Genomic DNA, 22,581 nt, shown 5'->3' on the forward strand with positions numbered 1-22,581 from the left:
ACTTCTTTTCTAATTAGATAGAGAAAGTTATTATCATCTAAATTATATCCTTTATTATTGCATAAATCTTCAAATTAGTTTATAAATAAGGTATAACCTCTATTAATAGCTATACAATCTTGTTTTAAAATTTTATTATATAACTTCATATTTAGAAACATCATACTATCATTAACTTTCCACATAAATCACTATAAGATACATATATTACCATATCATTTATATCTAAAACAACTTATGTTCTAATACCAGAACTTTTTAATTTATATAACCACCGTTTTTGTATTGATATATTTGGTTTATCGTAAGAAATAGAGCTATCATGTCCATCTAATAATAGTGTAATATTTTTAAAATTTTTAAGGTTTTTAATTAATGCTGATAAAATTCTTATTTTCATATTTGAGAACATATTTAATAAATAATAATTAACTTTTTTATTTAACGAATCATAATTTGTAATCCAAAATTTCTTATAAAATGCATAAAAGCTAGTATATGGAATATATTTTTTTATATCTTTACTAGTATATCCAGATGTTAAATGAAATATTAACATTAAACCTTTTTCGATTTCTATATATGGTAATGGGTATTCAATATTTGAATATAAATTATTTAAGAAAAAAAATACACTTATATAACCTAATTTTTGTAGTAAATCTTCTTTTACTTCATCTATAAATTTTATATTTTTTATTTCAGTTCTATGCTTATATTTATAATTTATAATTTTCCAGTTTTCATTTAAAAAAGACCATTGTTTTAAAACTAATTTATTAATCTCATCTTTTAATTCATTTTTTAAGTTTATTATATTTCCATCATTTCTATTAGTATATTCATTTATAATTTCAATGTCCGATTCCATAATTAAGTCCTATATTGGGTAGTAATTTTAAACTATATGTAAAATTCAATTTTGGAATTAAAAATATGTAACTTAGCAACAAATAGAAATTTATTACCATATATTATATTTGTTTAAAAGTCCCAGAAATAGAAAAAAAAAGTTACCATAGTAACATAATATATTTTAAGTAATATTTCTTCTATAATAAAATGAAAAATAAAATGTTTATAATTATATTTATTCAATAATATTATACTATAAAAAAATAAATATATTGTATTTTTTATTAACTATAGTAATTGTTTGTTCTTCCTTCTAGGTGGCCGTACTGCGCACAGTCGTTTCAAAATTCTTTTGAATGCTGATGCTGATACTACATGCAATCTTCGTCTTGGTGGACTGCATGTACATCTTATACAGCAAGCCTCCCTTATCATTTAGGATGAGGCTGTTATATGCAGCAAACATAACTTTGAGGCTGTTGACAGGTCACTCCATAACATAATGGGTACCATTGATCCACTATATATAAGAATCCCTTTTGGTGGCAAGGTTATGGTTTTCGGTGGCGACTTTCGTTAAGTGCTTCCTGTTGTGAAGCAAGGTACACAGTCCGAGATAGTACAATAAACTATCCGTGCAACTAATTTTTAGTTACAGCAGCATGTTCAAGTCTTGTACCTCACCACCAATATGCGTATGCGTCAGGCTGGCCCGGATGCTGCTGTATTTGCTGATACACTTCTTGCAATAGGTGATGGGTAAGCACCTTACACTAATGCTGTTCAAATTCCTGAAGAATGGCGTATGGATGCAAATGACGTTACTGCACTCATTGATTTCATCTACCCATCCATTCGATCCTTTGACCCTCTTCCCGAGCACTAGGGTTCCGCACGGTTCAGTTTGGTTCGGTCCTTGAAGGGAACCGAACTGAACCGTCTAAAGCAAGAACCGAACCGACTAGAACCGACGAGAACCATAGAACCGAGAATCGAACCGAAGAACCGAACCCATCATGTATATAAAAAAGGCGAAATTCGGTATCTTTAAATGAAAGCTGATGTGTGTGTTCAAATATCGCGGTATACTTGAATACTGCAGTAAAAAAGAATAGTTTATTATGGTACATTGAACAGCGATCTCAAAATGAATAAGAGAAACAGAATGTAAACATTTTTTATACGATGTGGGTTATTGCATCGTTAGAAGATTAAAGCACAGTTTTTACAAAAAAAAGTGGGTGCTTATAGTAGTTAGAGCGACGTAGTATTACTAGTATCATACAATATGCTATCGTAATATGGAGGAATTAAACCGCAACCGGTAGTACACGCAGCTACTGCGACTCTACGTGTGTATAGTGTCTCATAAAAGGCAAAGAATGAACAGATAAGATAATTCTGTTATGGGCCCCAGGATGTGCAATCTCAGATGGAATGCACAAACTTGATAAAACTGACCGAGAAGCCATGCTACATCTAGTAAAGTAGTACGTCATGAAGACTAATGCATTGTGGATAGCAAAGTAGAGGAACAAGTAATAATGCGCGTCATGGGCGGAGAAAGCAAGCTGCCATTAGAAGAAGTGTTTTTTCTCTTCTCTTCTTTACTATTTTTCCCTCCCTTCTGCTTCTGCAGGTTTTATTAAGTTTTTCAATAAAGTATGGCTTGCAAATACACTACTTCTTGGTCTTTTCGGAATAACATTGTTCGTAACTTCCATTATAGCCTACTTTATACTAATTACCAAAATCGCTAAATGCAATCTTCTGCCTCTCGGCTCTTCGGTTCTACTTATACAGAACCAGTTCGGTTCCAGTTCGGTTCCGGTTCTACGGTTCTGATACAGATCCCTACCGAGCACTATCATGGCCGGGCTATTATAGCGGCGAAAAATGTCGACGTTGACGAGATCAACGAAGCAGCGTACAACCTTTTCCCTAGTAACGGACGTGAATACAGATCTTTGGATCATATTGTCGACGCCGATGATCCTGACTACGCCCATGCCAACTATCCTGTTGAATTTCTCAACAGCTTGACTGCCAGTGGAATTCCCTCACATTCTTTGCAGCTCAAGGTCGGTATGCCATTGGTGCTCTTACGCAACATCAATCCGGATGCTGGTCTGTGCAACGGCACAAAGCTTTTTGTCACCCGCCTTCTCAACCACTCCATTGCTGTTAAGTGAATTGACTAAGGGCATGCAGGTCGAGTTCACTATCTTCCTCGCATCCATATGTACACGACAGAAGGTGACTATCCTTCATCCTTTTTCGCCGCCAATTCCCTGTCCGCCCGGCATTTGCCATGACCATCCACAAAGCATAAGGTCAAGCCCTCGAGCATGTCAGCATCCGTCTTTGCGAGCCTGTCTTTACCCACGGTCAATTGTATATTGCACTCTCCCGCGCTACCAACCCTAACAATATCTGTGTTGCCATCGACCTTAAACGTGTCACCGACCCCGCCACAGCTTCCACCACCAACATCGTCTACTGTGAGGTGCTTTTAAACCCTCCTACACCGCCACAACCACAACTGCAACCGCAATCACAAACACCCACACACACACAACCAAATGTTGCCGACGAGTAAATCTTTACGCTGCTCTACCGATCCTCACTACTATCATACCACCATCATCACAATATAGATTTCTTTTTTCTTCTGTCATTTCCATTATTATTATTATCCATCTATTTCTTTCTATTCCATTATCAAGCATCATCTGTCGCCCTGTTTTTTGATTCTAAAATACAATATAATTAGGTTGGGGTTTACGTTTAGAGGGGGGGTTGGGGGGACGCAAATATGATCATCAATGTCATATTAGCAAAAGCATCTGTAGACCATAACAATGAATTGGGTTTCAGTCTTTGCTTTAGTAAGTAGAGCGAGCTTGATTAAGCATGTAACCATCACATCTTTCATAATGTCCAAAGTTTTCCATCTCAACAAAATGTCCAAGACCCATTTCAAGAGCAAGAGAATTCCACCTTTGAAAATTCTAACGTGTAACTTTTGTGAAGAAACTGAACACGATCTGTTCAGTTGCAAGGTGTACATCGAATTGCACGACCACCTCATTATTTGCAAGGGTTGCCAATGTGTTGGGCATGAATCATCTGAGAGTACAGAATGCATTACCTCAGGTAATTAGCGTTGACACAGTAAAATCATATAAATATTCTTACTATGTATGAAGTATTAACTTTGGGCATTATTTAAAGCAGTGACGGCATCCTTTTTTTAACCAAACAATAAAAACAATTTCCACAACTGTTTTCGACATCACTTTTAAGCAGAATACTTTGAGAACAAATTTTCAGCATTGTTTGAAAAACACTTGGGGGGTGGTAGGGGGGCTTTGCCCCCACCTGGGGTTTGGCGCAGAGCCCCAGTAAACTGGTCCCTGGAGGACAGATGCTGACACGCAGCGAAGCGGAGGGGCTCACATTGTCCGGAAGCGAAGCGGAGGGACCAGTTTATCCTACTGAAAGTAAGAAGGGCAATTCCCTTATAGGCTCCACATTAAGGCGCCCCTACCCCCCAATTTTTTTCAAAGGCCGCAGACAGGGCCACCGGGAACGGGCAGATCTATTTGCACCCTCCCTCGTGCACCCCCCCAGTCACTGCCCAGCCCGGATTTTTAGTTTGCACCCCCCCCTCCCACCGAACCATTTCGTACACCCCCCTTCATCGAACCAATTCTTGCACACCACTTCATCCACATTCCTCAATCACAGATCGAATTGAAGCAATTCAACACAAGATTGAAGAACGAAGCATTAGCATCGTATCAAGTAATATAAAATGAGTAGCTATAAACTAAATGTATGCATTTGCCTTTTTCAACGTAAATTGTCAGAAAGGAGACACACACATGCACAATAAAATATAGCACCGGCAACTGCTACTTGCTTGTATAAAGAAAACTGTCCTAGATGCATGGACAGAATATGCGAGTAATATGCTAATGATGGAACTGAAAAATGATGTAGAAAAGAAAGTGAGGCTAAGAGGATAATTAAACAAACAAAAGAAAATAAACTTTTTGATTTGACACGTCTTACATAATGCATATGAAACTGAGACTGCATTAATGCAAAATCCTTCAAATAGCAGTATATTTATCTACATACATAGTCCGTATATACATAGTCCATAGACACATTGACCTCTACATTATCGTGTCGTTCGCATCATGTTTGGTACTACATAGTACTCAGGAAGTGACAATGGAAATTGGAGCGTATCTTAAAAATTGCTTCTTTTACTTCCCATAAACAAACAAGCATACTTCTCTAAATCTCTCAACTCATTTCCATCGCAATGTCAAAAACTACAAGTGCAATTCCTAAAGAACTGCGGGTCATTATGACGACTTTGACTCTGCCAAGCAAGCTTGCGTCGACTGGGGGAAAAAGAGCAAGGTTTCCCTGTGTACCTTGAAAAGTATGCGTACAGGAGAAAAAAGAGTCCTCCGTCTTGTTTGCAAGCACTTTAGACAACCTACCAATCAAGAGGTATATGACGATGGCAAAACTACGACAGTAGAAACCATATTGGCGAACGACAAAGGTGATGTCATTCGATCCAACAGCAAGGACAGCAAGAAACGGCGCGAGAAAGACTCCCAGTGAATTGGATGCGAGTTTGAGATCAAGCTGCGGCCATTGAGCAAGGCTAGCCAGCAATGGCACGTTGTCTCTTTTTACGACGGTGAACACAATCATGAGATTGCAAAGGAGCTCTCGTCGTATCCAATGCTTCGTCAGCTCGATGGGAAGCAGCACGAAATTGTTCTTAGCATGATCAAAGGGCACGCCAGTAATACTGCAATTGTGTCATACCTTGCTGCTAACAAAACGGTTGTCAGCCCCAAGGACATCACGAATATGCGACAGATGGTATTCAACAACGATCCCGACCATACCATGTTCAAGCTTATCAGCAAGCTACAGGACAAGGATTACGTCGTTGAGTGGGAATCGAAGCAAGATGGCGAAAAACGGTTCTTGCACTCTCTTTTTTTTGCGCATCATTCTGCAATTTCACTTGCTCGCCAATTCCCTGAAACCATAATCATGGATGCCACGTACAAGACAAACAGACATCGGCTCCCCTTTGTAAATGTCGTCGGTACAGGCAATGTTGGTTATCCAGACTTGAAAACGTTCTGTATTGCTGGCGGATAGGTGTCTGAAGAAACGAATGACAGCTACGACTGGTTTGTCAAAAAGCTTGAGCAAGTTGTTTGGCCAGCTGAGCAGCCAGTCTCCCCGAAAGTCTTTGTAACTGACAGCGAATCCGCGTTGATGAAAGCCTTGGATCACGTATTCCCCAACTCGAAGAAATTGCTCTGCACCAACCACATAACACAATTTTCAAGTCAAGCTGCAGAAACTTTTTGAAGTTAAAGAGGACTTTGAGGCGCTCCTGAAAGCCATCAACTACTTGATGGCTGATGAATATGATGATAAGTTCCAGAACAAGCGGCTGGTTCCAGATGAGGAATTCGAGCAAAAGGCGATCGGCATGTACAATGAGGCTGCAATGAAAGCCAAAAAGCCGGAAGAAGTGAAAGCATATCTCGAGAGGTAACTATATATTGGATTTTTAACGGAGATCATTTGCTTGGACACTATACTTATGTGTAATACTTTCGCTTGCAGTAAGCTTTCTAATAAAGAAAAATGGGTCGGACGGTACCTCGCAGATGTCAAGCATCTTGGGAATAGTACCACCAACAGAGTTGAAGGAACGCACGCCAATATGAAGAAGGCCATACAGTCCGCCAGTGGTAACCTATACCTTGCTTTTGAGCAAATCGATGAATTCTACAGATTAAAGGTACAATACATTCGTATATTATATATATATATATATATATATATATATGGTAGTTTGATATTTACCTACAATCCTATTCTACGCACATTAATTGCTAATCGTATTCGCTGTGTGTTGATTTGCCTGTGCAGAATCTAAGTTGGGATCGTCAATTGGATAGCGAACATTTCGGTGTAAACTCCCATATCCCGCCAAGTCAAAAGGAAAGGCTGGTAGATTTACAGCGCCACATATCGAAGTTCGCATTCAATGCAATTCGCAAGGAGCTTGTATATCCAAATCCGCTAAGAACCGACAACTGTCGATGTGCAATCAAAGCTCATTACGGAATTCCTTGCTGTCACATAATACCGTCTAAAGGAAAAATTCCTTTGAGCATTATCCCTAGACGCTGGCATCTCCATCCTAAAAAAACAGCTCCTGAAGGTATAGATAGTTTAACACCACTCTTACTCGCTATACTAAGCTGTAGTAACTTTATGTAGAGGAAGAAACACTCCACAGTAGCAGCAACATTCTAGCGATCTCGGAATCATATTCTGCTCCCACCATGGAGAGTCAAATCGAGGCTGAGCTCACGCGTATCACCACTATGTTGCATCGATTTCCTGACCAAAAGCAACGCTTAACTCTTCTACGCCATTTGCAAGCCATCAGCGATGATCTTTTTATGGACATCAAGCAACTGGAGCAGCCAAAATCTCTACCAACGAAAGGCAAACCTAAGCGCAGCTCAAAGCGCGATCTTATTGCTTTGGAACACCAACAGAACGAAAGCAACAAGAAAGCCAAAACAAACGTGGGTCGCGAAGCAGCCGATATTTGGTAAGTAACAGTATAATCATTGCTGTAATTGATCTTCTATTGTTATTAGATATACAGTACTGACTAGGTTTACTAAGGGAGGGCAAGCATAAAGTTAAAGCTGACATCACTACCATACCACTACCGCCACCGCCACCACAGCAACAGCAACAGCAACAGCAACAACAACAACTTACAATGCCACCTTTTTGGTCATCCTTTTTGCCCGCTTCTTTACCATCACCTTTTCCGTCTGCTGATCCACCTATTGTGCCAAATCTGGACATGGTCTGCGATGCAATTCCACGCTCTGCTGTGAATTTAGTGCACAATCCGAAGCCAGATGGAAATTGTGGTTTCCGCTCGTTGGCTGTTGATTTACTTGGAGATGAAAAACGATATATTGATATCAAGGCCGGAATGCGCGAGTTCTTTATCAAAAATCGCGGAAAAAGTATTTATGAGAGGTTCGACGCTGAAAGAATGCTAAGTGTCCTTGATCCAAATGCGCATCATTGGTTTTACTATCCAGAGTGTGCTCAGCTTGCCTCGGATGCGTTCAATACGCCTATAGCATTCTTTGGCACTGAATCCTCGTTATTTTGCCCCTTACTAAGCACCCCATCCCAAGCGATACGTACAACTCCAATCGTCATGCAGCTCATTCACAACTATATAATTTTCATCCAGCTCAGGCCGGGTGCATTGATTGAATGGCCTGCCTGCTACCCTTATGCTCGAGGTAAAGGCCGCAAAGATGGTGGTGCCAGAATCCGAGGTGATCAATGGTATCCCTTATTCCAAGACGCATTTGAAAGCATGATCCATGTGGATATTCCCCTTCCAGAAAATTTGGATGCTCATTCTCTTTCATCTGGATCTGAAGCAGAACACTCTGATTCTGAGCCAGTTGACCTAACTGGACCTTATCAATTTTAGTAGCACAATGTCTCTTCTTGCCCGCTCTTTCTTTTCTCTCTCTTCTCTTCCTTTACTTTTCTCCCCCTCTCTTTTTCTGATATTCATATAATTAATCCGATATACACATGTTTGAACCAATGGATACATCGACCAGGAAAAGGTGAACCCATGAGGCTGCAAAGTACTAGGCCATTCAATTGTATGGATAGTTTGATGTTACCACTTCCTTTATTATTTTTCTAATTTTTGTTTACAATCCCTTTTTATATCAGCATGAATAGTCAGCTGCCAATGTGTGTATGCAAAAGAAGGAGCAACCGCTTTAGCACCTACTTGGACTCTTTAGTTCCTTGAATATATCAGACCATCCATATGGCGTCTGTTCAATGTTGGAGTTCATATTGCCGTCCTGATAATAGCCAAGGGAAAAACAGAGATACACTCGCATAGTTCGTCAAATGTATTTAGTGTGTACACAATGTTTCGAGTGTAATGACATTTAATACCAGTTGCAGTCATCAATTTCATCATCGATATTTGCTTCGTCGTTTTAAGATGACTATTAGAAGAAAAAATGAGAAACGACGACCACAGATACTCCTCTCCTTAACACATAGTCCGTTACTGCACCAGCGGACATATATAGCCCACCCACACAACGGCCAATCGCCTTCGAATCACACCACTCTAGTTATATTTTTTTCGTCCAGCACAATGCTGATTTGTCTGTAAGGGAACTGCCGTAATACTGACAAAGAAGCCAAAGTGCATGAAGAAATAAATAGAAAATCAGGTTTCTTTTGTTAATCTACCATCTTTACGTTGTAAATTCCGATTGTCTCTTTGTCAGCTCCAGTGAAAGCATTGAACGCTTGCATATTTGTTCAAGTCTTGTCAACTACATTATAAGCAAAAGAAAGCAAAACAAGTTTCAGTTTTTGTTCATCCCAGTTGAAATCGTTGCTAAGACTATTAGTCTCGTTGCATAAGAATTACCTACTCGCCCACACACGGCCTATTTTAGAGTATTTTTTGAAAAGAAATCTTAGAAGGAATCGCTGGATGAGTGCCTTGAATGTTCCTGTCATTGCATGGAATGATAATAGTATGGGCTTTATGAATGAAAAAGACTCGTCAAAAATAGCAATGATTTTCCACAACTCCTTCTCTGCTTAATAAAGGTGTTTCGGTGGGAGGGGGGGTGCAAACTAAAAATCCGGGCCGGGCAGTGACTGGGGGGGTGCACGAGGGGGGGTGCAAATAGATCTGCCCCCGGGAACGGCTATTTGCACCACCCCACCTGCACCACCCCTCGGGTAGTGACTAGCTTTTCGGAGGTGAAATGGCATGGTGGGTGGTGAGAAACGATGAAGGGTGGTGAGAGGAGGCATATATTTCAATGAAATCTTTATAATGGGTCTATCTGTTATTGTTCAAGGTAACTAAACTACTCGTTAACTATCAGTAAAGTACCGGTTTTTCTTTAAAGTGATCTTCAATTTTCTTATAAATCAAAGTGCTGCAATAGTACGATTACAGCAAGACCATAACCATTGTAATATGGGTGTTCACATAATATATCATGTTTTCATGGTCTGATTGATAACTAGTACACTTCTTTGACACTATTTTCTTTTTGCTTACGTTATTCGATCACACATCTTGTAGCAATATTTCTGTTTGCGAGCTGGTTGTTTGACGTTTTTAAAGTAAGAGAGAAGGGAAGAGGTCTAATTTTTGTGGTCGACTAAGTAGGAATGGTTGGTGAAGTTGTGGCGGGTACAAAAGAGATTATGGGAGCGATGGACAGAAGGGTACACAACTTGGGCAGCTGGTCTAAAAGAGACATGGTAGAAATGAAAATTGCTCAACTGCATACTGAGTTGAGAATTCAACAGAATACCAAGCAATGGCTTTTAAGAACGCATTGGCAACTAGAATTGCACAAGAATGATTGAAATATGAAGCAGTATTGCAAGGAGAGGAGCGATCGGATAACTTATGCTCCACTGAAGTCAGTTCATCTTCTCTAAAGAGATGTAAGAAAATAGCGCGATTCTGCTGCAAAAACACAAACATATCGTCTTTGATGGATGGCCACATATCCTCATCGTTTTTCAAAGCTAAAGCCAAGACACGAAAACCACAATTACCATCAGGCTGAGGACTAACAATAGTGGCGACTTGCTGCTTGGGTACATCGGTGCTTAAGACACCAGCCAATGGCACCGCCAGATCCTTGCCCTTTCCTTCCCTATTTTAACGGCCCACCACAATCAGCTTATATTATACACTGGAATGATTGGTACATACCATGTGGCTGCTGCGTCAGCTCCGAAGCGCGTCTTGGCCTTTTTCTTGCTTTGCTCATCTTGGATTTCGAGTGTAATTGGCAAGCGTTTGTTGTTATTACTGCTGTTGCTGCTGCTGCTGCTGCTGGCGTTATTTGCAGTAGTGCGAGCTGTTGTTTTCTTTGTTGGCACAGGTGGAGATTGCAGCTCATGCATATCAATGAACGAATCATTACTGATTGCCTTCAATTTATGCAAAAGATCTGCTAGTTGCTGCTGGTTTTGGAGATTGAATCCTAGGTTTTCAATCCAGACAAGCTCAGCGGCGACTTGCTTTTCGATCGTTGGCTTCTCGTGGTCGTCCACAACTGCTATAACGTTAGGTGCAGAGAGCACATCGACAAATTCGTCTATTGCAAAAAAGAAGAAAAGAAAACCGGCTCATAAATCGTCGGTGAACATACTCACCATTGTTTTAAACTCTGCAATAGCCATACCATTGAGATTCGATGCTGTTTTTTCTGGGAACAAGTGCCAACGCCGAGGGATAATCGACAATGGAATGGGCCCGTCAGCTGGATACATATGACAGCATGGTATTCCGTAATGGATCTTTAAGGCACACTTGCAATGCATCGTCTTCAGCACGTTCGAAAATCTCAACTGGTCTTTGATGGCTTCAAAAGCAAAGTGAGATATATTACGACTGAGGAGCTCAAGTCGCGTTTTATATGCCTCAGGAAGATGAGAATTAGCACTCAATGCTTCCTTATCAACCTGCTGATTCCAGTTGGTGTTCTACAAAAGCGTCTATCATCAATTACACAGTATTGCTTATCGCAAACCCCAAACGTGCCGATACTTAAATATAAGTATGCAACAATATGAATTGATGCGAACATTTCTCAGCAAAACGTATGTATATATACCTTGTCTTTATACCACATATTCAGATGTGTGAAAGAAAGATGAAGGCTGCTGGATGGATCGATGTACTTTTTGATTTCGGCGTGAGCACCTTCAGCCCGGTTGGTACTGGTATTTCCAAGGTGTCGCAGTTGGCCGGTCTCACTGCCAACCCATTTTTCCCTAAAGGCAAGTTTACTATAGAAAGAGTATATGAGCTAGATCAATCATAAAGCCCCGCAAGGATTTGGACAACATTCAAAGGTACACTAATCATCTACCTTTTCAAGTAGCTTCGTGCCTTTTCAGGATCTGAACAACACAGTATTGCATTTTCAAACATAGTAAGCGCCTTTTGCTCTAGTTTTACATCGGACACCTTCTCCATCATATCATCGAACTTGTCCTTGTAAGAGCTAGACATCAAAAGGTTGAGCGCCTTTTCTACCTGGTCCCATTGTTCTTGAGTGTCAAAAAGCTTTCGAAGGTTCGTCTTGAAGTTTCTATGCAAATGGATTTTACACAGTATCTTCGTAGACTCAGGGAAAGTGGAATCAAGCGCAGTCATTAATGCCGCTTCACTGTCTGTGACGAACACTTTTGGATAAACCGCTGTCGAAGACGAGTAAACAACTGACTTTAGCTGTTGAGCAAACCACATATACGACCCTGTGGTCTCATTCGAGACCCATCCTCCAGCTACACAAAAGCTTCTTAACGCCTTCACGCCAACATTTCCGGTACCAATCACATTTATAAATGGCATTTTGTTGCGATTGGTCTGGTAGGTGGCATCCATGGAGATCACCTCCGGGAATTGGTTTGCAACCTTTATAGCATCGCCATGGGCAAAGAACAACGCATTGAGGAAAATCTTTTCCCCTTCTTGTCTCGAGTCAAAACGGACGTGGTAATCGTTCTCTTGCAGAAGGTCGATCAGGTTGAACATTGCACCGTCAGGGTCGTTGTTGAACACTGTTTGACGAATGTTTGAAATATCCTTTGCGGTGGTACCAGAATGGCCTTTGCTGCGTAGGAAGTCTGTGATGACTCTGTTGGTGGCATGGTTGAGGATTAAGGTACGCACTGTCTGGAGAACGTCTCCTTTCAAACGGCGGTGCAGTGGGTAGGCACTAGGTTCCAAAGCCATATGGTGATTGTGTCCGCCATCATAGATACTCACCACACGCCATTGCTGGCTCTTACTGTCTAATGGTCGTAGCATCAGATTAAAAGGGCAACCAATCCGTTGAGAATCCTTGCTACGTCCTTTCTTCTTTTTCTCGGTGCTGCTCAGAATGCCACCTTCCTCGTCAATAACAATTGTTGTTTGTTGCTGCTGCAATTGTTGCTCTTTCGGTGCCTGGTCATGGGGCTGACCAAAGTGCTTGCAGCCAAGTTGGCACCTTCGCTTGGGGCCTTTTTTATCAGCTCTGATTACTGAAAGCTGGAACTTGTTTTTCAACGCCCAAGATTGCAAGGATGTAATTGCAATGTCGTACGATTCGTACGTTTGGTTGATTTCCTCAGGGATGTTTGGTGATCTCGTCTGTAATGTCGACATGCTTGCTGAATGGAAAAGGAAGGACGCGTTTTCTTTTCCTTGTCACACAAAATTATAAAAAGGATCACATCTTTAGTTCTCAACTCAAGCCTCTCTGATTCTTTCGGTAGCAACATCCTGGTTAGTGTGTCATAGTCTTTAGCAAACGTTCTCATCAACGATAGTGCTTAATACTGCAATGACTGTAAACTACTACTGATGAATTACATTATTTTGACAGATAGTGTATTTAGTCGCGTTTTTTTTCTCACTAGTGCTCCTTTTTTTTTAAAAAAATAGACATTTATGCAGCAAACTCGTAATGTTTGTATGATCACTATGTTTCTTATAGTTATGGATGCAATTGAAAAACGTGGTGGTACTGCTACACATATTTATGCATTAAATAAACAATACGCCATAGTCTTGTTTCACATTCATCTCTCACCACCCTTCATCGTTTCTCACCACCCACCATGCCATTTCACCTCCAAAAAGCTAGTCACTACCCGAGGGGTGGTGCAGGTGGGGTGGTGCAAATAGCCGTTCCTGGTGGCCTTGTATGCGGCCTTTGAAAAAAATTGGGGGGTAGGGGCGCCTTAATGTGGAGCCCATAAGGGAATTGTAAGAAGGGGGCTACTCCTCACAAGATGGAGAAGAGGCTGTAACTTTTTTTTATTTATTTTTAGGGGATAAAAATTAGGGGACCAACCTAGCTTCAAATCTTATACTATTCTTGTACTAGTCTTATACCAATATCGCTCTTATACTGGTCTTATACTATTCTTATACCAATGGTATAAGATATACTAATACCATCTTATACACCACTTTTCCCACCGTGACCACTGGAGTTGGCAAGCGATGTCAGAGGCACTGAAAGCACACTGAAAGCGGTACTTTCAGAGTGCTTTCAGAGTGCTTTCATGATGGCTTTCAGAGTACTTTCAGAGTACACTGAATGACCGTTTTGTTTACAGGTGATACACGTCTCCTGCATGCCATTCATAGCTTCTTACTGGTTGGGGAGATGTTTAAGCAGCACAGTAACATTGGCGAGTTCGTGGCTTCCTGTGCATTAAGGCTTGCTAATGATTCGTTGGGAGAAACAAACTTCCATTCCCTTTATCCAATTCTATTTGCTCAAAAGCCACTCATACACCCCTTTTCATTTGCTCAAAATTGCTCACACATGCATATAGTATATTGCTCATACGTGCATATAGCCAATGATAGTGCTTTATTAGACCACACGGCACTGACGGTGACGCGTCAGCACAGGTAGTAAAAAAAAGGATGGAATAATAGTATACAAAAAATAGTAGGGGAAAAAAATACAAAAGAAAAGCCATATAGAAACTATTCAATAAACTACACATGCTGGTGGTATTCAAAAAGCAGCAGTACCAAGGGATTCTTGTTACAGCGATGTACATAGAGATTTCCTAATAAAAAAAAAGAGAAAAAGTATAACCATTAAAATACGTCCTATACTCTATTGCTCCACGCTGTTATAACCCCCACCCTTAAACTTACCTTATAGTACATCATCTTGTCTCGTTTTCATGGACCACTGTAGCCTAAGGAGGGATGAGATAGATGAGGTTATAGCGAGCTGGTTAGTAACATGAAAGAGGTTGAAGGAATAGCTGGTGAAGTGAACTCAATCTCATTGGCAGAAGTGAAAGGAAGTGAAGTTGCTCAAGTGATGGTGCTCAGGCGACGGTGTTAGTATGAAGGACTTTAAGGAAGACACATTCAGCACGAAGATGTGACAATCTGATGAGGCCGTTCAAGTAAAAAAGCTCAAAGTACAAGTTTGAGATGCACAGCAAACGTAAAAAAAAGTGGGTAGAAGAGAAAAAGGTGACGAAATTGAATTGAGCAGAGCGGAATACTAAATAAATAAAAAGAGCGGCAAAAAGATACACGTAGAAGAAGCTTTTGAAGAAACACGTCTTTCATACAAAAAAAAACTGCTTTATTCAATTCTTATATGTCCAGAGCGCAAGGCCATGACGAACTTTTTCATCTAATGTTCGATCGTTAAGTTCTATTGTAGGTCGTTCATGGGAGGATGTGTGGCCAGGTTCGCGGATTTTGTCTATCTCTGTTGCCTATAAAGCTGATTTAGACTATGCTGGATATATCAAGATGAATAGAGTACGAGTGATCTCATGCTAGTCCTTACATTATCGGATCTCTAAGCTGGACGAGAGATCACTTAACTATCCTCAATATCGGACATGCATGCTGCAACAAAGATGTCTCGGGGATCTTGATACAAGGACAGTGCTGGATGGGTCTTGTTTGCGTTGTACGTTCTCTTACGCTTGTTCGCCAACTGTCAACCGAATATATATTGTATGTTATTGCGAATCCATGCTGTAAAGAGAAGTTGAAAATAAACTTACACTTGCACGCGCAGCTCGTTTCTTGCTTTTTTGTCGGCGAGCTTCTTTTATGTGGTCCGGTTGTGTTTCCCAATTTTTCTGGTTGTAAAAAGAAACCCTGAGCGCCCTCTTCATAGCCTGGGTGCTCCAGTTAAAAAGCTGGTAATCTCGACTCTCCGTCACTGTCCTAAGAACTTGATTTATGATGGTACAGTTTGGTTCATCATTGATGCGTAGGCTGTAATCCCACGCGAGACCTTGGTGTCTGGATACAGAGGAATAGGCTTCTTGCAGAAGACTCTATATATCATAATTGATGAGATGTTTATAATAGCCCATGCAAAATAACTGTCGATTTGTAAAGCTTCTACAAATACGTACCATCATACTACTACTGCTATTGCTCTTGATATCACTTCCAGCTCTGATTGTATTGTGGCTCTCGACATATGCCGCAACTCTCTGTTCTAGCTGTCCTACTTGCTGGCGTAATGACTGGATTTCATCGTTATTGACTGGAGAAAAGCTTTGTTGGTGGAATTGACCTGCTGGGAACATGGTAGTAGAGAAAGTAGTGACGATATAGATTGCTATGATGCCTATCAATGCTAGAGAATGGCCCATCTATTTATACTTTAGTTGAAATGGATGATTCAGACACCAAGTTACCGAGCTCTCTACTAGATAAAAGTCTTGGCCAAATAAGTTGAGATGTCCGTTCTCTGAATGAGCTATTCGGTAGAGGCCATCCGGAACACTTTTGCATAATATGCCTTGATGTGTAAAATCTGTAAACAAGTCTCAGGAAAAGTAGACATATATTATAGACAGGGATGCATCTAATCGCGCGAGGATGGTATTTGTTGTTTCTCTTTCTTAGCTATGTGATGCAGATATAGTTTTGCTTTGAAGTAAGTGAGACAGCATTGTCAGATTCGGGGCATGTCTGTTGTATAACATCCATGAGTGCGTAGTACATGACAGAATACATAGATGCTTGGAGGAAAGAGAGAAGATTATATATACCAAAAAGAGATGCTGCCCGCTGTACGCTATCTATTACTAAAGCTAAAGTCATGCATAAGAAAGATGGGATATGTTAGTGTAGGGACAACGATAAAACAAGCAAAGAAACAATACCAAATCGAGATGCTGTCCGCTGTATATTACCCATCATTTATCATCCGTCGTATTGAAGGCAAAAGTATACATATCTCATTGTGCGGAAGAAAAAAAACATGCATAGACATAGTTACCAAATCCAGATGCTGCCCGCTGTAATATATATCAACTAGGTCAAAGCCTTGTTCGTGCATGTGCATTTCCTTTTCTTTTCGTTCGCTGCTGTAAGCGTCATGCAGCTACCATTACACAATGGGACGTGGAATATGCACATCCTGGTTTTTCTATCGATTCGCGCCATCACATTATAAAAAAAAACACTATCAATCCAGTTGTGAGCAGCTGTTTTTTATTTCATTCTTTCACGAAAAAAATGTTGCTACCCTCTGGTTGATGTGTAAGATAATTGTACCTGCAAAAAATTCATCTGTAACTTACTGTTCTACATGAAGATGGCCGTGAAAAATTAAACGCACTTCAGAAACAGCGGTGTTTACTCTACCTGCATAGTAGCATTTACCAAAAACGACTACACATCCACACCGGCATTGCTGTGCATTTCCAACAATTAATATAGCATCCTCATCCGTCCAAAGTCCAAAGCAATAATAGCTTCCAAGTACTTTCTGCATAAGTTTTCTGCTTCGACTATATATAAGCTGGATAAAATAAGTTTTTGAATCATATAACCATTTTTTTTCAAATACCTTCATTATGTCAACTTCCCCCACGCTTCCATCCCTTACACTGGATCTAAACAGAGCCGTACTGTGCCATTGCAACAGTTGCTTTGTATCAAACGACTCGCACTGTAAGCTTGTGTCAGCACGAACAGAACGTCGCCATTGTCACGACCACGGTATAGCCAAGTGTATGTTGTCGTATATATATTGCTGCATATATTGTTGTGTACATATTGTTGTATGGTTCCTGATACATAAATAGACATCCTTCTAGTTTCTGCATGGCGCGAAGGTCGTTCAAGCCTCCAGCTACTCTATTCGGATCAGCCAAGCACCGACGAGAGTTGCAAGTTGTCATTTGTCTTCAGAGTGGGAACGTCTTGGGTTGTTCGGTGCTAGTATCAACGATCAGACCATTAACGTTATTGCCATTTGACCCGTTAGCTACACCAATGGAGCTCGATTCAAGCTTGAGTGAGAGCATTGGCCAAGCTACAAGCACGATTGACTTGCTGCAACCGCCACCATCAGTTTTGACATTCGACATTACTATTGAGGGAGAAGAGGACGAAAACACCGATGGTAAATTTATGTTCTTGTATAAACTAAAGATAGTAGCACGAAATTCAAATTATTAGTATCTCATACACTATGTTCTACACAGATATTACACGACCATCCGACTTCTTTATCATGTTTTACCTTTTCCTGGCCTTGTTTCCAAGATCGCTATTTGAGCAGGGCTGGTGGTGAGCTGCTCCTCCATTTTCTATCTGTCGTTTTTGCGGGTCTCTACATTCCAATCAGTATCCCACGGTCAATGGCTACTGTACGCCGCTTATCTGGTCTTAACGAGCTCTTGGATTGCGGTCAAGCAATCGTTATATGTCCCAGCTGCCACTGCCTCTATCCCAATGAACATATACCTACCAACTTGAAATGCTCGTTCCAGAAGTTCCCACACCATCCAATGACAGCACACCGAGCCCCATGCAGCATGAACTTGTTTATTTGAGAAACAGAAACCTTGTACCTCCCAAAGTGTATGCGTATCATCCTGTGTCAGCAAGCTTGCAATTATGATGCGTAGACCAGGATTCAGCGAAAAACGCCAGCACTGGTGGAAGCGAACCCCACGACCAAATTTTTTGATGATGTATACGATGGTCGCAAATGGTGGTCGATAATGGCGCCAGAATCCACGGCAGAAAACCCTGTATCATTCGTTGGACATGTCGGAGATCAACACTCACTTATGCTGACGCTCAATGTCGATTGGTTCCAGTCATTCGATAAGCAGACTTCGTATTCTGTGGTGCCCTGTATATGACAATCAATAACCTGCCAAGATCTGAACGATTCAAGTCATCAAATGTCATATTAGTTGGTATAGCACCAGGACCCCACGAAAGCTCCAAAGGTACCATTTCGATTATACTGTTGCTTATCTTTTTGCTCGTTGATTCTGGAGTCTCACATGTGTGATTCTGATTTCCTTTCTTTTTTTTGTATTGATAGAGCAAATCAATAATTTCTTGCGTCCAATGGTCGACGATTGTTACAATTATATCATGGCAAAGATATGGTTATTGATGACGGCTCCTTGGTCAAAGTGCGAGCAGCTCTATTGTTCGTAGCATCGGACATACCGGCTTCAAGAAAGGTTTCTGGCTTTACAGGTCCAAACTCATTCTACGGATGTAACCATTGCGACATTTCCTGGCCATCGCAAGCAGAGAATCCAAGGCTGCGCAATTACTCCAACTTTGACTTTCCTTAGAGATTACGGACAAAGGCAAAGAACTTGTAGACGCAAAAGCTTGGAAGGCAGCAAAAACGGCTACCGAAAGGACACAGTTGGAGAAGTCAAATGGAACACACTGGTCCGAGTTGCATCGTCTTCTATACTTTGATCCTATTTCGCAGACAATAGTCAACTGTATGCACAACATGTTCTGTGGGACAGCCGAGCGCATGGCCACCATATGGAAAGATGACGGAACCTTGACCAAGGAGCATTTGATCGATATGGAGAGTTGCCTCGAAAAGATGGTGGTGCCCCCATCATACAGCATCGCTCGCGGCTGTATTACGACTGGATTTGCTGGAATGACGTCGGATGAATGGAGGTCGTGGACTGTTGCACTCTCGCCGTCGTTGTTGAAGGGAAGATTGCTTGGAGAAAAGATGCACACTGGTTGCTCTTTGTCGCAGCAGCACGTCTCCTGTGTAAGCCATCCATCACCATCGCCGAAAACGAGGAAGCCCACCAACTGCTGCTCAAATTTGGCCGCGACTTTTCAAGATTGTACTCTAGAGATCAAGTCACGCCAAATATGCACTTGCATGTTCACCTTCGCGACATGGTACTCAATTTTGGCAGCTGCTATAACATGTGGGTATTCAGCTTTGAGCGGTTCAACAAGATCATCAAGAACCAGCACACCAACCAAAAAGACCGTTTCGAGCTTACGTACATGAAGAAGTTCTTGAGTGTCGTGTTGCTGATGATATGGTCCGACGAGTCGTGGTCGAGCGGTGCGGCAACAGCACGATTGCCAGACAGATTGCTGAGCTGTTGCTGCCACAATCAGAAGCTATGCAAGAGCATTACGATTGTCAGCCGTTTTTGGATCAATCGGATTTCGACTACACCGCGGGAGTAGTGTAGTTGGTTGGGAGCCGCTGCACTATCATATCTTCCCCTCAAGACGGCAAAAAGGTATACATGGATATGCGCTACTACCACTGTCTTGTCGAGTATTACCAATCGATGTTTCCAGACATGAATTTTGTGTCACTCGCCAGCACTAGTGGTAATCAGGTCAGCGATCACCTCTACAAATTTGTAAAAGTCGATCTCCTGGGCCAAACATTCATTTCTGAAATGTCTCGCTACATTAACACCAGCACTTATGTCTGAGTCGTTTGCCCAAGTACTCAGTTTCATACTGAAGCGATCATTCGTCCTAGGCGTATTTTATGTTTCTTTGTCCACAACCTATGCAATTCCACTGACGGTAATTTCTGCCAGTTCGTTTTTGCTTTTGTTGAGTACCTGCGACCAAATATGCAAGTCTTTGAGTTGTTTAGGATGCTAGGCATAGACATCTACCATTTAGAAATCGAACTGTATACGTGGCAGTGTGTCGTTCCTTTGGGGAGGCTCCATTCCAGCGTTGTTGTTACCCCTATTCAAATAGACAATAGCTGTGCTCTTACATATTTACCATGTAAAATAAAAGTAATCTACTCTTAAAAGTAAAATACCTTAGGTCAGGTCTTTTTCTTTTTTGGCTTGACACTGCTATAGTTGTAATAAAGAATAAAATAAAAAACAAGTTTTGAATTATAGAAATCGCTTCAGATTTAAAAAGCATTTTGAAGGAATCTAATGCGATGGCGAATCAAGAAACTTATAGATGGTCAAATAAATAAAAATGTTGAAGAATTTATTTAGTAATTGGTAAAAAATAAAAAATAAAAAAGGAGAAAAAAGCAAAGTGGAGGAGACAAGTATAGTGGCAGTAAAAGTCTCAGAGTGGAAGAAGCACAGCAGTCCAGGTGGTGTAAAAAAGGGGTCATCCCAGATGGTTTTGGGGGAGAAGGATTTAGTAGGGGAGCCAATTTTATCCATTTGCTGCATCACAGCTCTGAAAGCACACTGAAAGTGCTCTGAAGTAAATTCTCACTGAAAGCACACTGAAAGCACATTGAAAGAAAAATTTCAGAGTACACTAAAAGCACTCTGAAATTGGTTTTAACTCCATGAAGGATCTTATAATATTGCCACGAAACTTTCTTCTGCCACCTTTATACACACAGTGCCTGGCTAGCTCAATTGGCAGAGCGTGAGACTCTTAATCTCAAGGTTGGGGGTTCGATCCCCCCGTTGGGCTTGTACCTCTAAATTGGTAGAGAATACTTTTTTTACTACTAGATTTCTCCAACACCTTTGCGCTGTTGTTGAGTCGCCTTTTGGCAGGTGGATCCGTAGCCAATGGGAAAGGATAGGAGCAAGGGGTAATCAGAGAATAGAGGGTTGTTAAAAGATCCCTTTTTATTGCTTATGATCGCATGGCTAATTATAATCTTTTTCTCTAATAAAGTGCCTCAGTGCTTGCCATATGATACAACCATATAATACACTACAATTACGATGTTGTCGAATGCCGCCTTCTACTTATTGTTTGTGTATTCGTTTGTATGTTGTCAACGTATTTTAGGGTGGCAGAATTCTGTTGTAATTGTTTGCTGCCTGGCAAAAGTGTTGCGTCGCCAAAATAGAATAATTAAAGGGCAGTCATTTTTACTACGACACTGTCGTAATTTATATAGATAGAAAACTACAGGAGTAGACCACACAGAGAGAACCACAAAGAAGGGAAGACCACAAAGAGTAATACTGATAGGTAACCATAGAGATAATCTGATAGTAGCTAGATGCCTTCTATTGTGATTTGTTGATCCAAGGTATTTATACCTTTTGATCAACTTATAGGAACCAATAAAATATACAATATCAACATTACTAATATGATTACAAATCTGATGAAGGTTAATAAATAATCGTGGAAGGAGTAAAGGCGATTAGTACTTTGAATGTTTTAGAGAAGTATTATCGTGATTGGTACGGTAACTTCTTGTAAGCACAAAAAATAAAAGAGGAACCTAGACAATATATACGATTGGTCCATGAATCTCATTAGTTCATGTATCAGGTCGAGAAACATGCTGCGACAGTGCCCAGGTGAGTTGAATTATCACTCACTGGGCTGACCCATTTGTGGGCCACCCAATCAGATTTGCAGTATAGTTTTACGCCCTTGAGCCTAACTTGTTTGCAGGCCTAGTTGTTTTTTTTTTTGCAGCATGAAAATACTATAGTAGTTTTACTTAGTTAACACTTTCCTGATAAGCGACTAGATCAAATGGAACTAATTTAAGGCTAGACATGAAGCAAATTTGGAGATTGAATGGGTTTGTATATCTTTACGCTTTGCCCAGAAGAAAATATATATTCTTCCAATCCCTCTCCCCTTCTTATATACTGCTTAGGACTACCTGCTTTTATTAAAAAAACTATATTTAGAAACAGAAAAAAAACCACTAAATCTTAGGATCCTATGTAAGGCAGCAAGAGAAAAGCATCCCCTTATTTCACCCTAGTTGAGTTCTAAATTGAAGGGTGGTAGCTGAGGCAGGT

At 40.7% G+C, this 22,581-nt stretch overlaps 1 protein-coding gene and 1 non-coding gene across 2 annotated transcripts; one reads left to right on the forward strand and one right to left on the reverse strand.

Moving 5' to 3' along the window:
* Positions 1 to 7,037: 7,037 nt before the first annotated feature.
* BDB00DRAFT_825675 (uncharacterized protein) lies at positions 7,038 to 7,695 on the reverse strand. The gene is made up of 3 exons (XM_053123680.1): positions 7,615 to 7,695; positions 7,198 to 7,537; positions 7,038 to 7,138 (listed from the first exon to the last, which is right to left on the reverse strand). Exons 1-2 carry the CDS (start codon positions 7,642 to 7,644, stop codon positions 7,271 to 7,273), a joined length of 297 nt encoding a protein of 98 aa, XP_052979267.1. The 5' UTR covers positions 7,645 to 7,695; the 3' UTR covers positions 7,038 to 7,138; positions 7,198 to 7,270.
* A 13,506-nt stretch (positions 7,696 to 21,201) lies between these two features.
* On the forward strand, positions 21,202 to 21,274 carry BDB00DRAFT_t59. The gene has a single exon. It is a non-coding gene; the product is annotated as a tRNA-Lys (tRNA).
* Positions 21,275 to 22,581: the final 1,307 nt, after the last annotated feature.

The sequence above is a fragment of the Zychaea mexicana genome (assembly GCF_025766255.1).
Source record: "Zychaea mexicana strain RSA 1403 chromosome Unknown BDB00scaffold_41, whole genome shotgun sequence".
In the NCBI taxonomy this organism is placed as follows: domain Eukaryota; kingdom Fungi; phylum Mucoromycota; class Mucoromycetes; order Mucorales; family Lichtheimiaceae; genus Zychaea; species Zychaea mexicana.